The 20000-nt window shown below is 45.1% G+C and overlaps 2 protein-coding genes across 3 annotated transcripts in view; one reads left to right on the top strand and one right to left on the bottom strand.

Annotated features, from left to right (window-relative positions):
- The window catches only part of eva1ba (eva-1 homolog Ba (C. elegans)), a 14934-nt gene extending 5177 nt beyond the window's left edge, over positions 1-9757 (top strand). Inside the window, exons 2-4 of one of the 2 annotated variants that reach the window (XM_048262075.1) lie at positions 5288-5413; positions 7699-7795; positions 8062-9757. In XM_048262075.1, coding sequence (XP_048118032.1) covers positions 7729-7795; positions 8062-8528 — 534 coding nt within the window. In that variant the 5' untranslated portion in view covers positions 5288-5413; positions 7699-7728 and the 3' untranslated portion in view covers positions 8529-9757. Of the gene's footprint in view, positions 1-5283; positions 5414-7698; positions 7796-8061 lie in introns of both variants that reach the window. The other variant, XM_048262074.1, reaches the window with a different exon arrangement.
- A 1970-nt stretch (positions 9758-11727) lies between these two features.
- sh3d21 (SH3 domain containing 21) overlaps positions 11728-20000 on the bottom strand; it is a 16972-nt gene continuing 8699 nt past the window's right edge. The window contains exons 10-16 of the mRNA XM_048260765.1: positions 19957-20000; positions 19507-19630; positions 16138-16288; positions 14970-15026; positions 14335-14540; positions 13878-13941; positions 11728-12469 (exon numbers count right to left, since the gene is read on the bottom strand). The exon at positions 19957-20000 is cut by the window's right edge and continues 13 nt beyond it. Coding sequence (XP_048116722.1) covers positions 12437-12469; positions 13878-13941; positions 14335-14540; positions 14970-15026; positions 16138-16288; positions 19507-19630; positions 19957-20000 — 679 coding nt within the window. The 3' untranslated portion in view covers positions 11728-12436. The remainder of the gene's footprint in view (positions 12470-13877; positions 13942-14334; positions 14541-14969; positions 15027-16137; positions 16289-19506; positions 19631-19956) is intronic.

Genomic DNA, 20000 nt, shown 5'->3' with positions numbered 1-20000 from the left:
CTCTCTGTCTCCTATCAACAACACATCTGGGATCTGTTAAATGCCCAGAACCCCCCAAAAAACCCAATCCCCCCCGAAACCACTTACATTAGGATCTCCAGTGAGTATCATATACATAGATGCATGAACATACACTTTCTCAGCAATCATCACACACACACACACACACACACACACACACTTACATACACACACACACACTCACATACACACACACATATGCAAAAATGTGTGCACTCACACATGCATGTTTGCACAAATGCACACGGACACATAGAGTTTTGTGTGTTTTGAAATAGAAAGGTTATCCGTATAGCAGCATAATATTTATTCTTCCAAGGTGTGCATGACATAGCAGGTTCTACCCACCATATTCTTCCAAGGTGTGCATAGCAGGTTCTACCCACCTTATTGTTTTGAGGTGTGCATGACAGCAGGTTCTACCCACTATGCATTGGTCAACAGGCATTGGTTAAGTCCATGCATGGCAACAGGCACTGGTAAAGTCAACGCATGGCAACGCTCCTATATGGACTGGCAAAGCTCAGGATCTGCAAGTGCGGCTCTTTGGGAGTCACCAGAGGAATCATCAGCCTATACTTGCGTCCTTGTGACTGTGACCCATGTGTGTGTGAAAGAGTGTGTGAACCTGTGTGAAACACAGAGAGGGTCTTCAACAAGGCATTTCCTGCTTCAAGTTTGGCGGTAAACTTCCAAGCCTCTCCGTCAGCCATCTCTCACCTCCGACCAAACCCTGACCCTGAACTAATTTTAGCAGCAGAGGTGCCGTAGGAACCAGAGTTTTTTTTTTTTTTTCCGGCATGGGTGCTATGAGATTAGTTTTCAATTCTGAGTACGAAGTCTCAGTGTCCCCCCCAGCTGGCAACCATCTTCTGGGGTCGGCTCTGCGGAGCGCGAGGGGTCAGCGGGGCTGATGGCAACCACATGTGTGACCACGCTCCAAGAGCGTTAAGCCCCCCGACGCAGGCAGGAAACCAGGGCTGGAGCAACGACGCCGACGCACAAAACAGCGTGGTCCCCGAGATCTCCCATCAGAAGAGTAACAAGGGAGAGAGACAAGGAGAGAGTGAGATAAATAGATTCATGGGGAGAGGGAGAGAAACAGAGACATGGAGAGAGAGAGAGACAGATACTGTACATAGAGAGAGGCATGTAGAGAGACATGGGGAAAGGGAGAGAGAGACCAAAAGGGGGGTAGAGACAAGGAGAGAGAGTGAAAGAAATCAGAGAGAGAGAGATACAGAGACAGGGACAGAGAGAGAAAGACACAGAGAGAGAAAATAAAGTGTAGGCCCTCTTTTCTAAATTGTTCCAACAATCTTCAAGGCCTTGGAGAGCCCCATGGCCAACTGATACTGCAAATGCCTTCACCAGATGATGCTCTTCTAAGCTGTTCTCCAGACTCCCTCCAAAGTGCCTGGATGTGGCCAGAGATGTGTACTGGTTTATCGGCTGGAAAGTTACCCTCACCACCTCGGTGGTTTGGGACTATGGCCCCATAGAGAGAGTTTTGTTGGGCTGTCTCCCTGCCCAGTTTCATCAATCACTCCCGATGTGCTGATTAGCACCTGGCATGGCAGCCTTTCACCATCTGTATGTGTGAATGTGTGTGTGAGTAGGTAAACTGAGAGGCAAAAGTCTCTACGGCTCTTTAGAGAAAAGCACAATAAAATACACTCTATTTACCATTTACCATCCATCTTGGGGTTAGCAGTCAGGTGACGTTGGCCAGTGTTGATGCAATGAGAAATCATCAGGGATTTCAACTTGGTGTCAGTGTTGTCAGGTCAGCATTTTGGAATGTGTGATGAAATAAATAGAGACAGCAAAGCTAGCCAGTTGTAACAGATTCCCTGTTTCTACACAGATACACTTTGGTTGGATAAATATCCAGTATTCCATGATACTGATTTGAAAACAAGCAGACTTTCAAAATGTATTATGTGGTTTGGACTCGCTGAAAAAATGCAAAGCATTGTTGACAGCTTAGGTCAACTTCTGGCCCACATTCAGTCTTTCAGACACTCCATAATGGATTTATCAGAACAAGTGTTCTGAGGCATTGTTGTGACCATTACATGCTTTCAGATTCCCAGTTATTTCCTGAAGTCCGTCTAGTGACCAAGCTGCTCAATGTTCTGTATTCTTTCTGTCTTTCGCACCATGGATGCCACAACACCGCTGCTTTGCCCCGGCAATGTGGGAACATTTATGGGCAAAAACAGTGTAATGTAATCAAATCTAAATTTAAATGTTATTTTATACATTCTCAAGCCTCGTGCTAGGTTAACCACAAGTCGTCTGGTTTCTCCAGGCATTCCTGTGGCCACTGCAACATTACCATTACCTATCAAAAATATCCCCTACTTTTGCTGGCATCAGCGAGCACCATCATGACAGAGGACATGAATCTGGCTACCCCCCCTCCCCTCCCCACACACACACTCATTTGAAGGCCCAATTACTGCCTCTTTCTCTGCCCGGATTCCTCCTATCCAGTCTGATTACATCTCGTAATGCTTTGTGAGAGGAACGCTGCGGTGAACGGTCTGAGTGAAAGATTTGTCTCTGGCGAGTGAGACTTCTGCATCAGAGAGAGAGGAGCTTCCATTCCTCTCACCCCATGGGATGAACAGGGGCCATCTGTGGACATCAGACTCAGCCTCACTATCGCTCGGCAGGGGAAAAAAACAAATTTGTTTAGACAAGTTTATGTCCCTAAATGAAGCACACAACTTAATCAAGCGTTCCTGTTGAGTACAGGAAGTAGGCTAGGCGGTGAGGCTGCTCAGAAGAATGAGCAGTTGTGGTGTCCCTGGACTGACTCAGACATGGGTGTTGCATCAGGAGAGGAGCGAGATAGCGCTGCATGGGAGATAGGGGAAGACCCAAGGGGAAGGAAGTTCTATTGTAGTCCTCTTTGCATGGACAAAAATATCCCACAAAAGAAGATAATGGGTGCGTTACCTTTTCAGAGATCATCCATGTGTCCCACCCAAAACTGTCCTCAATGTGCAGCCTGTTACAGTGGAATTCCCAAGGCTCTCTGGCTCTACTGTTTCGTGGGACTTGTGTGGCTTCAATATGAGCTATGCTTTCCCCCTGGGTGGTGTTGCTAGATATCAGGTTGACACTGTGCAAGATTTGGGTGTCTCATCTTTAAGCAGGACATGTCATACCAACAAAAGCACTTTACTGAGACACTATGATGAAAACAGTGTCTCCAGCTCCCATGTTAAAAAGAGCATCTTAAGTTTTCACTGCTAGACATTTTTTGCCATAATTGTTTGTCAAGGTGCCTGTGAACATGTTTGGGATAAAAACCGATGAAGTCATGGGAGGAAAATGGCTGAACTGAGACCTTTGCGTGGGGTGGGGGAATCGAGGGGTGTCTGGAAATCATTTCCTTCCCAGGGCCAAAACAAAACAACACAAAACAACGCGGCAGGTTAATGAGTGTTTAGATAGACCTTAAACGAGCCTCCGGTTGCCATTACCTTGCATGTGCAGATGCCCAAGCTCTGACAAGACTAATGGGTCTGCTTGGCAGTGGAAAAAGGACACAAAACAACCTGGTAACCAGTAATTATCCCAGACACGTTATGTCCTGGGTATCTATTTTTTTCCCCTTAAGAAACTCTTTTCATAAGAAAGTCTGTAACTTTTGAGTTATTATGCTTTACTAAAGAAAAACACCAATAAAGTATTTTTAAATAATTCACCATTGTTTAAACATTTTGAGTGTTTATTGTTTTCCTAGTCCTTTGCTAACAGGCAGTTTAAGGACAGTAAGGCAAAAAGGCGGATTTGGATGAAATGGATTCAGATGAAAGAGAGAGAGCGAGAGAGAGCTCTCCTACACTGCGGAATCCCTTGTGTTGACCTTGTCTGTTTAGACATAAGCCACAGTAATTAAAAAGGAAGGAAGCCAAGAAGGAGGAGGAGGAGGACAGACTTTAGATCCTGCTGGCAGCCCCCAAAACAAGACCATCATCACCCCTCTCATCTCTCTCTCTCTCTCTCTCTCTCTCTCTCTCTACCCCCCTTTTCCTTTTGTTCCCTTCTCTCTTCCCTTCCTCTCCCTCCACTCCCTTTTTCTTTTCACTTTCTTTTACCCTCAAATCTCTCCTCTCTCCTTTTTCCACTCGCTTCAACTCTTTCTCTGGGGTGTCGTGTGTTGAGGCGCTGTAGCGCCGCTGCCATGGTGACCGTGCCGTGCTTGTGTTGCTCCACTTCCGCTGGGGGAGATTGGTGAGATGGGAATCAGCTCTGGGATGCCGGCGACGGCCGCCTTAGCACAGGGGCTCAGCTAAACCAACCTCAGCTGCCAGCTGTTGTTTTTTCCAAGTCCGTGCAGCTCCAGCAAAACTCACAGCTCGGCACTTTTCAGGGGTCCATTCTTTCTTTTTCTCTCACTCACTCTCTCTCTCTCTCTCTCCCTCTCTCTCTCCACCTGGCTTTTTCCTGTCTGCCTGGGAGAGATCTTTCTCTCTCAAATTCAAATTCAAATTCAAAACGCTTTATTGGCATGACAATTCGTGAAGAAAGTGTTGCCAAAGCATACAATGTCTAGAACTCATCAAGACTAAATAACAGACATAAAACAAAATCTGTGAATACATATATATATATAAAAAACATACACAAACACACATCTCTTTCTCAATGGAGACTGGGCCATGCTCACTCTCTTGTCTGGTCAAAATGGAGACTGGGCCATGCTCACTCACCGTTTGTTTTGAAAAAGTGGTTTTACTTGGCTGAATATTTTTTGCATTAATGTACGTGAGAAGCTGCACTGTGCTGAGGCCGTAGAATCCAACCCACTCTGGGATAAACAGATGGATATATAGAAATCATGATCCAGTCTGTTTTCCAGCATCTGATCTCCTTCGATGAAGAACTCTATAGGAACATTAAAGCAAACATTCTTCTCACCCCAGTCCTCTGTTGTGTTCTCAGCCACAACCTTGCTAAGGATCAGACCTGTCACACATGCAGTATATCAGGAACTTTGCTTGAATGCATCAGATTTAGAGATTTACAAAGCGGGCATATTGACTTGAGCACACGTTCTGGTTGCCATGGTTCAGAGATTTGTTTGCATTGCAGATGCCTCAGTGAGCACTCACCTAATGCATTCTGACATCTCTTTTTCTCTCTCTCTCTATGTCTGCCTGTGTGTGTGTGTGTGTGTGTGTGTGTCTGTCTGTCTGTGTCTGTGTTTGAATGAATGTGTGTGTACTCTTGTCGTTTGGATAGCCAGATGAAGAAGTTTGCATAAGGGAGGAATCACAACCCACTTCTTTGAGAGGCCGGCGGACTCGTGGCTTAACAGTGTCATTTCCCTGCACTATGGACTAACCCCAACATCGTCCTGCTGAACCATCTGGTGAGAGATTTATGGTGGCTGTAATAACCGGCAGCAGATTTGCCTTTGTTGAATTTACAAACATTTCACTTCTTCTGGCATGGTAGCACTCTTGGTTTATGGTCCAGTTGTTAATCATATAAATTTATGTGTATAATCTGAATAAACAAAAATCTTTGTTATCTAAATATTACCCAGTGTTCCATTATTCTTGATGGCATTTTGTCTTGGACTGACTAACAGTTTATCAGTTGTGTGTGGCATGCTCATGTGAGTGAGTGAGTGAGCAAAAACGTTCTAACTAGGAGTTGTCCCTGCTCAGTTTCATCTGGCCTTAACTAACTCTGACAGCGAAAGTTAAATGGAGTTAAATGTGGTGTGTCCATGGCATCACGCAGTGCCGTCCACTGAGAGTGGACTCCCGCACGGACGCCATCACGTGCCACCTGTCCCCGGGTCTCAGTTTCCCACGTGGCCCGTGGTGATGTCAAGGAGTTGGCGGGACAATAGAGCCTGACGAGAGAAAAGCAGGAGTCAGCAGGAAGAGAGAGATGAAGTGGGACTGAGTGGGGATGGCAGGGGGTAGGGGGGTGGGGTGGTACACAGGAAGTCCAGTAAGAGCCAGCAGGACTGGATGACCCGGGGGCTGGCTGTTCTTTCCACACCGTCTCCCTCCCTTGCTTCTCAGATTGGAAACAGCTTTTCACTCGAGGGACAGGCACAGAGAGAGAGAGAGAGAGAGAGAGAGAGAGAGAGAGAGAGAAGTGGAAGAGAGGCCAGCAGGAAAAGAAAAGAGAAAACGGAAAGAGGAAAAGGCCAAAGAAGAGGAGGGACGTTCCCGCGTGTGTTTTACCCAGCATGCATCCATGGCAGCGGATGTGAGCCGACGCCTCTCCTCTCAGTCAGGACATGGTGGGGACAACACAATGGGAGCAAACAAAACCAAACTAAACCAGCAGGATGTGTTTGTGTACAGTCCCATCTCCCAGGGATTAGGATGACACATACTCAGCCTCCCCGTCGCTAGCCGGTCACCATGATGCTGGCCTCAAATAAGTTTCACCGGTCTAGCTGTGGTCTGAGGAAGGGACTCTCCCTTGGACTGGCTTTGCATATTGACAGAACTGGGTGTAGTCAAAGTCCTTTTAGGCAAGTCCCTCCACTCGGAGCCCATATTGTAACGCTTTTTGGGCACTCATCGGGCATCCTATTCAGCAGAAATGTGCATGCGCAAGGCTTCACGACACCAATCTTGCTCCAGCGGCAAGTTCACAACACATGATTGGCACGATGTCTTCACAACACACCATATGATTGGCTCAATGTATTCACACCACATGATTGGCTCAATGTATTCACATGTTGACGTTTTGCCGAGGAAGGGGTGGGATACGTGTAGACAACGGCCATATTGGCGTTACAAACTAGCCCCATGCATTTCTATGGAGGATTTTTTGAGTGCTGTGTCTCCTCATTAGAAAGTCTCTGGTGTAGTTCAGTATTCAGTCTAAGATGATTTTATCCGACCCTATAAACACAACATGTCTTCCAATATCTCTCTCCAGATTTTCCAGAATACAGTTCTTTTGAGCTTTTTTGAGATAATCACAGTCTATTGTCTAGATATTTAGTTTGGAGTCATCCTCAGCTAGCCACTGAGCTGGCAGATCCAAACTCACATCTTGCCAGAGCAGGATACAATCACACTCACAGAGTTCACAAACCAAACAAGCAGCTTGGCTCTAAACAGCCCTTACATCTGGAGACTTTGTTGAGCAAACACACCTCTTTGGTCACGGGGTGCCGTAACCTCTGACCCCTGAAAGCCAAGGGGCCTAGTCGAACCTTGGAGGGATCGTGAACATGAGTTGGCCAGGATGTGCTCCCTGCCCACATGGCGCAGCTCCGGGGAACATACAGTGGGTCTTTTGTCCCACTGGTGAGAGCCCCCCCTGAACCAAACTCCCCCACAGACATGTGGTGAGGTGCCGGCAGCAAGGGTGGGACTCAGGGTGGGAGGGGAGAACATGTTTGTGTGGCGTGTTTGCGGCCTCTCGTAAAGAGTGTGAACGTCATCATTTGGAGGGTGTGTGTCTGTGTGCGAGGAAGAGAGGAGGTGCCGTGCAGGGCACTGAGGGAAAGCACAGACAGAGAAAAGAGAAAGATAAAGAGAGAGAGGGAAAAAAAAAAGAGAGAGAGAGAGAGTAAAGCATTCAGAGCCATATTTGTAGCCCGATGGGAGACTGCCATCTGAGTCAGTGGGTCCAGAGTGCCATGTTTGAAAACATGTCGATCTGTTTTCACAGGTGTGACCTCCCTCCCTCTGACTAGCCAAGATGGACGCCAAGAGGACAGAGATGGCACTGCTGAGCAACAGCATCGCTGCCTACGCTCACATCAAAAGTATGTCAACGGCGAGTATTGCTTAAGGCCTCGAGCTCCAGACACATCTGTTTGCATTCCTGTTACCCTCTACTAGCTGTTGTTTGTAAATGCAGATTACAACACCATAATTAAAAATGCCCTCTTGAACATTATAACAGTCAAAAATGTGTTATTGAGAAAAGAATCAAATGAATGAATGAATGAATGAATGGATATTGTCATTACTGAGGTTAAAGCACATTGAAATTCATGGCATTTGTCTTTTATGTCTCTTCTGTGTGCAGACAATCCGGAGAGCTTTGGTCTGTATTTCGTGATCGGCGTTTGCTTTGGCCTGGTGCTGACTCTCTGCCTGCTGGTCGTGCGCATCTCCTGCAAGCCGCGCACCAAGACCCCGTCGCCCGCGCCCGAGAAGAAGCAGCTGAAGGACTTCAGCGAGGACGAGGAGGACGACGACAGCGAGGAGGAGGAGGAGGAGGAGGAGGAAGAGGAGGACGAGGGGGAGGAAGAGGCGGTGGAGAGGGATGTGGAGATGGCCCTGCCACTGCCCACCACCGAGATCCCGGCCAGCAACCACACCAGCCACTCGGATGGCACGCTGAGTGTGAACGTCTTCACGTCGGCAGAGGAACTGGAACGTGCCCAACGGTTGGAGGAGCGGGAGAGGATCATTCGGGAGATCTGGAGGAACGGCCAGCCCGACATCCTGGGCACCGGGACTGGCACCATCGGGCGAGTGCACTACTACTAACGTGCCCACGTGGTGCTAAGGGACAACTCTGAAAGAAACGGGCAATGCCAGGTGCTAAGCGACTTCTGGAGGGAAGAACAAACTGTGCTGTTACCAGAGAAACACGTCTTGAGAGATGCTGGTTAAATGTCTCACTCGCTGGGGGCTTTTATTTTGAAATGGTGTGTCAACACAGAGACCCAACGCTCTCTTGGGTACTTCTTGGTGCTTTGTGACATCAGAATGTGATCTTATCTCTTTCCATACCAGAGGGTGACAATGCTGTGGGACTACACGGGGACATTTCTGAACAGTCCTCCTAATCATCATGCTTATGTCAATCTCTGGATGTAGACCAAAACACTTGTAGTCTATATGTATAGATCCACAGTGTCATGAACTAACATTACATCACTTTTACCAAGATGGATGATTATACCTGTACTGACAAACAATTTGTTTCAACTATGTTTTGAAAATCAGGTTCAACAATATTGATGACACTCCTTGAAATTAGCAACCTTATTGTAGTCTGTGTACTGTGTCAAACTTCAGGCTTTTCATTCATTTGGAGCAAAGCTCTCAGAGTTCAATTTGGACTAAAACATAATGCGAAGAGGAGGGGTACTTCAGTCTTTTTAAAAGTTGTGTGGACCAATATGGTAGTCATGTGGAATTCAGGGGTCAATCGACATCTAATCACATGATTTGATCTGATAGTGTCTTATAGTCAAATTATCACTGTATACATTGATACATTAATACCGGGAATGATATATTTGCACAAATCTTGTTGTATGTGTCGTTAAAGAGGGGCTAAATCCCAAAACATTTTATTACATTAACACAATATCACAGTCACATTCCCATGATAATATTCAGGAGTGCAAAACACAGTTGGTCTTTCATAAGTCCTCATTTATGCACTCATGATGTAATGTACAAACATGAGCGATTATTTCCACAGATATGTCTTAAAGGTCAGAAAAAATGCTCTTGTTTTAGATTTGTGTTGATTTGAAGAGATTTACTGACTTTCTTGGGGTCGTGGCTGCAGTCTGTGGTCTGCTCTGAGAGGTCAGAGTGAAAATAAAGCCTGTGTCACTCCCTCTGGTCAGGGAGTATTGAGATAGGAGGCCTCTGCCCTCCCGGCCCCCTTTCCCACTGCCGAGCTGAAAATAGAAATCCGAGACTTGAAGCGGAAATGGCCACATTGTCTGGAGTCTATGTCAGGGACCATTCAAAACCAAGGGGGATGAATTGCATTAAAACAATAAACGAATGAATCCGTCCCCTGGTGTCATCTCCTCTTTATGTCCTGTCTGTGTGCAGTTCTGACCGCTTGACTACAGGCACTGAATTGTCCTCCTAATCAAATGCAGGACGGGCTAGCCGTCACAAGAGTGTCTGGCTCGTGTCTGTGTGTTTTAACAGTTTTATGCAGCATCTCTCAGAGGTCTTCAGGCATGCGTGATCTCCTCTCTTGTGAGAATGACTTCACTAACACATGAGTGCATTTTGCACCATTGCTGGAGCATCCTGCCTGCCTCTAACGATTAGCAGATGCTGGTGAGATGCACTACTCTGGGAATTCCAGGCGTATCTGAGATGTTTATAATCAGGCCTGCATCTTACGAGCACAACTGTGAACACAATGAGATCCACAGCACACACACACACACACACACATGACCATGTGTTTGTGTGTTATTAGAGGAACACGGACATGTGGCTTTGCCTCCTCTCTCTCATCTCATCTCTACTTCTTTATTTCCAGAGAAAGAGATGTGCCTGAGGTTCTCTCTCTTTCTCCAGTTTGAGCGGTTCATTGTGGTCAGGTGTAAAATTCCAAACGTTTATTTAAAGAGCAAAAGAGAGCTGGCACTGAAACAAAGATAAAGACTGAAAATACAAAATATCAGCCCAACACAGGACCGTCGGCTGCAAGCCTAGCTCTCGCTCCTCCTTCCTCAGTCTCTCTCGGTTTTTCCGTCGACCTGACACCCTTTGTGTTGTACTGCCAGTCTCCTGTGTGTGTGTGTGTGTGTGTGTGTGTGTGTGTGTGTGTGTGTTTGGACAGGACGACTCCAGGAACAGTCCAGGTTATTCACACAGCCTACTGATTGAAACCTGAAAATGCTTGAAAGAATTTCCTATGGTCTCTCAGAGAGCCAAAGCTTCCTGCATTATTAATCTAGTCTGGACCACATTCCATACCAAACATGGCAAAAAACATCAAAGGCTGTATTAGTCAAATACTGAATACATTTGGTCCAGCATGCTGAGTAATAAACAACCTATACAGTTATGTATTAATCCCAGGTAAGCCTGTCGTCTTTGTACATCAAAAGAAAGATACACAAACAAGTCACACACATCACATTTTTGCTCTATTTTACACATCTGACCAGCATCAGTACTGAACCAACACTAATTCAATTAAACAAACACTCCACTGCAGCCTTAAACGTCTAACTACAGCCACTATGCACATTAATACTTTCAAAAATAGCCTCTTCTGGAACTGAATTCAGAAGCGATGGGGAGTTAATGCAGCACAGCTGTGGGCCACATGTGTTCCTCATCCCCAGCACTGTGAGGGGCCCACGCCAGAAACGTGTCACCAGGTCCCAGGAAGAGACATGCCAAATATTTACATTGCTGCCATTGTTGTAGTGAGTCACAGTACGAGAGTCACTTTAGGTTTAAAAACTGGAAGTTGCTCATTTGGTTTTGGAATATTTATGTTGTAATGGTTTTGTAATGTTTTCTTTAATCAATTCAGTTCCGGGTAATTTATTTCACGTTTACTGTTTGGCTGGTCCAGGTTTTTAGTGGATTCGTTTTTAATCTCCATTATTGAATTAAATTCAATTGATCTACATGTTCAAACTGAAACAGACAATTAAAGTGAAAAAGGCTTAAGCATTTTTGAATGTATGACTTAAGCTCAGAATTGAGAGGGCATAGGTGTGTGTAAGCAATATATGTCATTACTACAAAATATATGTCATTACATTACAAAAAGCAATAAATCAATTTCCTCAATGTACATCTTTCAGCATTTTAAAAGTCAGCTGTTAGATGCTCCATAAGGAGACTATGCTGTCACTGAATTATTGATGGATAACAGTCGCCCTCTGCTGACGAAATGGAGTATTGCAAAAGTAAAACAAGTCCTAAAAGTGATACACAACAAATGAAATAAGGCACATTTCTATTCAAATTTACATTTTGTTTTTTAATACATAGTCCTACATGCTATACAGAGGGCTTGTGGCCGTAGGCCTGTATACGCAAAGTATCTGGGGATTAAAAACAATCAACTCACCTGACTGCCCTTTGTGGCCATATCACTTTATCTCTGTGATAAAACCTCTGGTCTTTGTCAAAAGGTTATGAAAATATTTGATCTACCAGACCTCGTAAAGAACTCAAACAGTGCAACAAAAGATTCATTCACAACAGACACAATAGACCCAAGATAGAAAGTATAAAACGTTCCCACAGAGCACTGGTACATAACAACAGTAGACATTAAAAGCAAACACCACAAAACATCCTCACCCTGTACTAATCTGTAAATATATTTGATCTATATTGTACAATACTGTTACACTTACAGTCCTCTGGGAAGTAAGATGGTGCCTGCTTCTCAGTAGCCATACCATGTGGGTGTGCAACACATGTTTTGTGTGTGTGTGTGTGTGTGTGTGTGTGTGTGTGTCTGTGTATATACAGGGACTCTTGAGAACTGTCAGGTTCCTGTGTATGTGTGTGTGTGTGTGTGTGTGTGTGTGTGTGTGTGTGTGTGTGTGTGTGTGTGTGTGTGTGTGTGTGTGTGTGGAATTTCTCAGATGCAGGAGATCATAGATCAGTGTAACTTTTGTCCAGTGTGTCTGAGTGACAAGCTATACTTCCTGGTCCTTCTAGTGGCGACTCCTCAGAGCCTGTACCTCTTCCTGTAACCAGAGAAGAAATATTTCAATATTTAAAAGAACAATAAAAAGTAAGGGTCTCAGACCGGATCACTGTGGAAAGTAGAAGCTGAAGATATGTGATTAGCCACTGACACCACAAAACATCTGTTTGTAAGATAGGATCTGACCAACTAAGTGCAGATCCTGTGATTTCCACCCACCGACTCAGTCTGTCAATTACACTAGTGTGGTTCACACTTTACAGTGTCAAAGGGTCAAGTAAAATTAAACTGGACATCCCAGCATCTGCACCATTGACTGTATAGAATATATATAATGTATATCTGCAATCAATGATCTGCACTCAACAATAGTCATTCCAGACTCTAAGAGGAGCAGCTGAAGTAATATGCTACCTGAAACCAGGCCTAAATGTCATTTGCTCAACAACACCTCAAGTGGCTACTTAGCAAAAGCTTTCTCAAAGAACTCTAAATTGAAGTCTGGAGAAAGGCCTGCAACTGTGGGGTTGACAACCCTTTTATTCGCACACATTAGGCCCATTAGGCCCACGCACACATTTATTCAAAACACATTAGTTTTCCTTATAGGGCTGGTGGGTAGGTTTCCTTTGTTTTATCTGAGATTACTGTAGGCTTGGTTAGCTCTTTTGAGCCATCTATTTTTAACATCTAGGACAACATAATTTTCCAGATATTTGGGATGGTTCTGATAATCTTTGGTTCTGAGTGTATACTGTACCTTCATTTCCACTGTCTCCCAATCAATTCTACTGTTAGATAGTCCCACCCACAATGCACTTGAATGATTCAACACAGCCTGATACAACATCCACAGGCAAACCAGAGTAAAGGGGCAGCTGAGAGTATCATGAGAGTTTTTACAGTGACATCTTTACACACGTCTGTGTGGTGCAGACTATTACTTGTATCAAAAATGAAACAATAAGAGAATGTTTAAATAAATTAGTTAATTAATGAAGGGACTTATTTTACGATAATGACCAGAGTTCTATACATTATCCCGCTTATACACGGCTACTTGCCAAAACGAAAAAATAAACTCCACATGATTTGACTCTTTACATGTATTTGTTAACGTTTTGTCATGGCTTTTGCCGAGTAACAAATAGTTCGCAACACACGCTGAACTTGAATCAAACATTCTTTAGAACACAGCTGATCAACCGTCTGTTTTAATTTTTGAATGAAGTTCCATTGCAAGAAGTGACCGGACTACTTGTGGAGTGATATGAAAGACGTGAATCAGAGGCACAAAACCCATTTTCTTTGACAGCGGTCTGTAATACTTAGCAACGGTCTGTTATACAAAATGATCAGACCTCCGAACGTTCAGGCCCATTCAAGTGAAAGGAACATTCTGCAGCATTATGAAGAGCTGTGTAATAATGTTTGATAAATGAACTCACCTCTAATTGTGTTCGCTTGTTCCTCTCCTCTCTCAGTTCATCTTTCAGTTCTTTAATGTCATTTCTTTAAAGTAGAGCATAATGAAATATACATTATCAGCATAAATAATATATAGTATATCTGGCTATTCTACTCTATGTGAGTGTGTGTGTACAGTATGTGTGTGTGCATGTGTGCATGTGTACATGTACAAATTAGTGTATGTGTGTGTGTGTGTGTGTGTGTGTGTGTGTGTGTGTGTGTGTGTGTGTGACATGACTGTGTGTATAAAGTGCACGCACAAGTGTGTGTACACACTCACAAATAGTTAACATATTTATTATAGGTCTGTACTGTATTGATGTCCACATTGCTGAGTTACTGGGCATCATATTATAAATGTGAGTTACAGCCATTTACATATAAGGTTACTAACATGAAGCTGTCAGCATAGGTGATAAAGTTAGCTGTGCTCACTCATGACGAGTCTTGAACTGATCCAGGGTCATCTTCAGCTCCCGGACCTCAGCCAGCAGGTCATCCATAGACGAGCTCTTCTCCTGGGCTACAACTGGCTTCAGGTCAGGCAGGACCTTGGGGAGAACCAGCGGGTGTGGAGGTGATATTGCCGGCTTGTGTGGAAGTTCCGTCTTTCCGGGGGTTGGTAAATGGTTCTCTGTGACCTAAAGATAGGGTTAAGAGCAAGCAAATCAGCTGAAACAGCCCACAAAGGCAACAGGCAACCCAAAGGACCAACAACAGTATAGTTGACACTGACAAAAGCGTGCTATCTTGCTAAGTGATATTTTGCTGCAATGCAATCAGGTGATGTCCTGTAAAAACGGTCAAAATCTAATGTGACCTTTAGAGTATGAAGTGGATGAAAATACTGAATGTATGTTGGATTTCATTTCAGAATCTGCTGATAGGCTGATGACTGATCTCTTACTGTATCATCTCCAAACCAGTTCTCCAGAAAACACAGTTCATTTGTAGCCTACTTGGAATAGGAACTGAAAGTTCAGTTGTTTCTTATCACATTAAGGGTGCACGTGTGACCAGAGGCTACGCTTCGTGGCTGAACTCCAATGACATTGTTTCCTTCCTCATACCTTAGGTGATGGCAGCTTTTTCTTTGACTCATCAACATCTCCCTTGTCCCCTGGAGTCTGTAGACAAGCACAACAAAGTCATGACTCCCTCTCTCTCTCTCTCTCTCTCTCTCTCTCTCTCTCTGTCGCACACACACACACTCACACACACACACACACACACACACACACACACACACACACCCATGTATGCACCACCTGAGGACATGTCAAATCACATTGCGCACACCACACACACACACACACACACACACACACACACACACCCGCGTTTTTATGCCGCCGCGAACACATGCTGGTCGCATGCACACACACCACACACACCACCTACCACCCACACCACACCACACACACCGCACACACACACATATTTAGTAGTGGGTGAATGAGTTGACGTTGTAGGTAGCAGGTCATTGATGGTGTGGTGGTGGTAGCAGTAGCAGTGGTGGTGTCAGTGAGGTAACCGGTGGCGGTGTAATAGGTGGTAGTGTAGCAGTGGTTGATTAGTGGTGGTGAGGTAACAGTTGTAGTAGTGGTTGGCAGGTGGTGGTAGTAGTAGTAGTAGTTAGTAGTAAGAAGTAGTGAAGTTATAAACCAAAGTAGTAGTAGCATATTAGTAGTAGTAGTAGTAGTAGTAGTAGTAGTAGTAGTAGTAGCAGTTGTAATAGTAGTAGTAGTAGTAGTAGTTAGTAGTAGAAGTAGTAGTGATAGCCGAAGTAGAAGTAGCATATTAGTAGTAGTAGTAGTAGTAGTAGTAGTAGTAGTAGCAGTAGTAGTAGCAGTTTTAATAGTAGTAGTAGTAGTAGTAGTAGTAGTAGTAGTAGTAGGTAACAGTTGTAGTAGTAGTCGTAGTGGTGGTAGTAGTAGTAGTTAGTAGTAGAAGTAGTAGTTATAGTCGAAGTAGTAGTAGCATAGTAGTAGTAGTAGTAGTAGTAGTAGTAGTAATAGTAGTAGTAGTAGTAGTTGTTGTAGTAGCAACAGTTGTAGGAGTAGCAATAATTCTCTATGAAGAGTCACTGCCTTCATACATGGTCAGTTTTTCTTGGCGAAGTCTCAAAATTGAGAGTAGAGAAGTATTGTGTGTGTGTGTCTGTGTGTGTGTGCGCGTCTGTGTAGGTGTGTGTGTGTGGGAGGAAGGGGGGGGTGGTGGTCTGCATTAGTCTCTTACGTGGACGGCGAGCGTGGAGGGTGGCCTTCTCCCAGGTGGTTTGGCTCTGTTGGCTGTGGGGTGGCTCAGTTTTTCCGAAGCCACGTCCACTGCGTCAAACTGTTCGGACTCCTTCTCTTTCTCCTGCTCTGCGCTCTGCTCGCCGTTGATCCTGTTGAAGGAAAAAGTGCCGTGTTTGACAATGATAAACACAACTCTGACCAACATTAAAAGAAAATGGAAAGAAAAATAAATGCAGAGGATCTTTGAGGATATTCCTGTTGACGATGTCTCCCCAGCCTTTAAATGGGCGTGATACCTCATACCCTTACTGGCATTTCAAATATCAACAGGAAACAGCCTGCCTGGGTACCACAGGATGCTGTAATGCTCTCACTCTACTGTAATCCTCTTGTGTGGCATGCTGAATGCAATTCACAGGTTTATGGGGATTTTAGGTAAGTACATGGTGGTATGCTTAGCCATGGTGAACTAGATCTAGAAGAATCCGGCCATTTTTCATATAGATCATCTCTGTTTCTCGCGGTCACTGAGTATACCTTTAAATTCATGCCCCCAGAGTGTAGCACTGTAGCTGCCTGGCTGCAGCACTGTAGCTGCCTGGCCGCAGCAAGTCCTGTGTGGGTTAGGTCGCGCCATCAACCGCATCTGCGGGGTCTGAAATGCCTCAACATATGTTTTGGTTTTTAACCTCTGCTGCTGCAGCATATGCATGACTGGGGAGGAGGAGGGAGCAAGACTCAACGTCATTGTGCAGTGCTAATGTGCTAATATAGCACGCAAACAGTGAGGCATAAAGACAGTGGTACAAGTGGCTAGTGGACAGACAGTACCAAACATGGAGGGGGTGAAGAGGCAGACAGACTATGCAGAGAAGTCTATCTCTCCTCTTCCCTTAAGTGAGGCATTGAACAGTTCAATGGCCCTGGGGACAAATGACTTTCTCAGTCTCAGTTGTGCAAGGCAGTGAGTGAAGTCTCCAGCTGATCAGGCTCTTCTGCTTAACAATAGTGCTGTGGAGTGGGTGACACTCATTGTCCAAGATGTTGATCAGTTTGTTCAGGGTCCTTTTGTCAGATAGTGAAGTGATGCACTCCAGTTCAGCTCCCACTACAGAGGCAGCTTTCCTTACCAGCCTGTCAATTCGCCCCGCATCCTTCTTCCTTGTGCTTCCTCCCCAACATACTACTGCATAGAAGAGGACGCTGGCAACAACAGACTGGTAGAACATCCTGAAGAGCTTACTGCACACATTGAAGGACCGCAGCCTCCTCAGGAAGAACAGCCTGCTTTGCCCTTTCTTGTAGAGTGCATCAGTGTTGGCTGACCAGTCCAGTTTATTGTCCAGGTGGAGACCCAGATACTTGTAGGTGCTAACCACCTCCACATTGACCCCATCAATGTGGACTGGTAGCAGAGTGGCCTTAGACCTGCGGAAATCCACCACCATCTCCTTGGTCTTTGAAGTGTTAAGTTGAAGATGATTGAGTTTGCACCATTGCACAGTCCTCCACCAGGCTCCTGTACTCCTCCTCCTGCCCGTTCCTGATACACCCCACAATTGCAGTATCATCAGAAAACTTCTGCATGTGGCATGACTCGGTGTTGTAGCAGAAGTCAGATGTATACAGGGTGAACAGGACTGGAGAGAGCACATTTCCCTGTGGCGCTCCGGTGCTGCAGATCACAGTGTCAGAGAGACAGTTCTTCAGTCTGACGAGGTGTCAGGTAATCTGTAATCCAGGTTACCAGGTGAGCATCCACACCCATCTGCAAGATCTTGTCTCCCAATCTGAGGGGCTGGATGGTGTTAAAGGCACTTGAGAAATCAAAGAACATGATTCTCACAGCACTTTTCCCCTTGTCTAGGTGGGAATGTGTCCTGTGTAGAAGATAAGTGATGGCATCGTCCATGCCCACTTTCTCCACAGAGCTGCTGTTCTTCTTCAGGCCAGTGATAACCTTCATGCAGTCCCATGTCTCCTTCAAGTTGTTTTCCTGCAGCTTCTGTTCCACCTTCTTTCTGTAATCCTCCTTAGCTTCCCTCAGCTTGAATTTGAGTTCCCCTTGCACGCGCCTCAGCTCTGCCATGTCCCCCTCTCTGAACGCCATCTTTTTCCTGTTAAGGTGTCTCCCCTTAAGTATTACTATTCCCCCAACTGCCATCCAAGGCAATTTCCTATGGTGCAATACTCTGGTCTTTGTCCATTCCTTTGTACAGTATGTTCTTAAAATAGTCACACTGTTTGCAACAGTTACATCATTCAGAAGACTGCTGATATGCTCCATAAGGCTTAATTGGCATCTCTGTGAACCACACATAGAACGATTGAATCATTGTGTGCATATTTTGCATTCAAAATAGATTAGATTTAGGTCAAATCCAGTCATCAAAGGAAGTGTGCAGAGGAGCAACTGCCATTTCACACATACGTGTCAGTTGAGCGCATTCATAGGAAAAGGACAAAAAAAGAGTTTGACATCTATTCCCACTGACTGTCTGGGCTTTGAACTGCAGTGCCTGCTCTGTGAGTGACAAACTGTCTTCTGAATCAGAAGTGGAAAAACACAGCAGGTCTGCTTAGAGACGCCAAAAGCAAGATCCTCTCATACTGCCATCCTGCAACTGAGAATACACAGTAACGTGCAGCTCAGTCCAAAACTGGGAATGGGAATGAACCACAGTCCCATCAGATAGATGTGAAATGTCTAGGCGTTATTTAGAGGAAATGATGTGCCAGACACACCAGTGTATCCATGCATTGCTGTGGTGTAGACACCCTGACCAAAAGACCACAGTTGTGCAATATGTGTTTAGGAAGAGCAGCTTGGACATTAGCCATAAAGGCTTACTGCACTAGTACATGTGGTTAATGAAGTAGTGCTGCTGGAGCAGCTCTCTCCACTCGCTCGCCTGACCCTAGCGCGGAGACAGAGCGCATTTGTCTTTCTCAGTGTTAAGTGCTCTCTCTCCCTCTCTCTCTCTTTCTCTCTCTCTTTCTCTCTCTCACAGTCTGGGAACAGGAAACGCAGAACGGCCGTTTGTTTTGGTCCCACAGTGACTCATGAAGTTTCCATGTCTCCAGTTGAGAGGGCCGCGCGCTCGGAATCCACCTCACTGACAAAAAGACCAACCAAACCTCTGGAAGAACTCCGCAGCCATGGCACTTCAACCATGGACTTCAACAACGCCCCCGCCCCACCACCACCACCACCAACGCTCGCCCAACAGCCAAGTCACACAGGAACGTTTCTTGTTTATGGAAGGAAACCATAGCATTGAGGATCTATGTGGATGTACCCTGGACAGATGGCCATCCCAGGAAACTAATAAACAGTTATGGGTGAAGCGTTTGGGAACTCACGTACTTGGGTATGTAGTGGGGCTTGTCTTTTACAGGAGGTGGCGGCGGCGCTTTGCGTCCAGGTAAGCCCTGAAGTCCAGGCAGTTTGATTTTGGTGGGAGGCTCACTTCTCATGTCGGGCTTGTCATCTGTTCACCAAAACACAGGATGCATTCAGCAAATCAAAAGCCGCCAGCAGCAGCCTAACATGAAGGGAACCTGCTGAGTCAGCACAATTACTTTTGTGCTATAACAACTTTATACAAGAAAAAAGCCTGGATGTCTTGACAGAGATGATTATTTCATCTATCTAATCTATTTTACTGTTTTGGTTAAACTCAGGGCTGTCAAGTTTATACTTTCCATAGTTATGTTTTATTTATAAAGTTACAATTTGAATTACATAATCTTTCACTAAATTGCATGATCTCTTTCTCTTTCAACAGCTGCTATGAACTTAAACTATTTGTCTTACCTTTTGACTCTTTCCTAAGAGTAGGGTCAGGTGTAGTTTTCTCC

This window comes from Alosa alosa, chromosome 13 (assembly GCF_017589495.1).
Source record: "Alosa alosa isolate M-15738 ecotype Scorff River chromosome 13, AALO_Geno_1.1, whole genome shotgun sequence".
NCBI classification, from domain to species: domain Eukaryota; kingdom Metazoa; phylum Chordata; class Actinopteri; order Clupeiformes; family Clupeidae; genus Alosa; species Alosa alosa.
The sequence above is the reverse complement of the archived record's forward strand: the minus strand, read 5'-3'. Positions and strand labels throughout refer to the sequence as shown.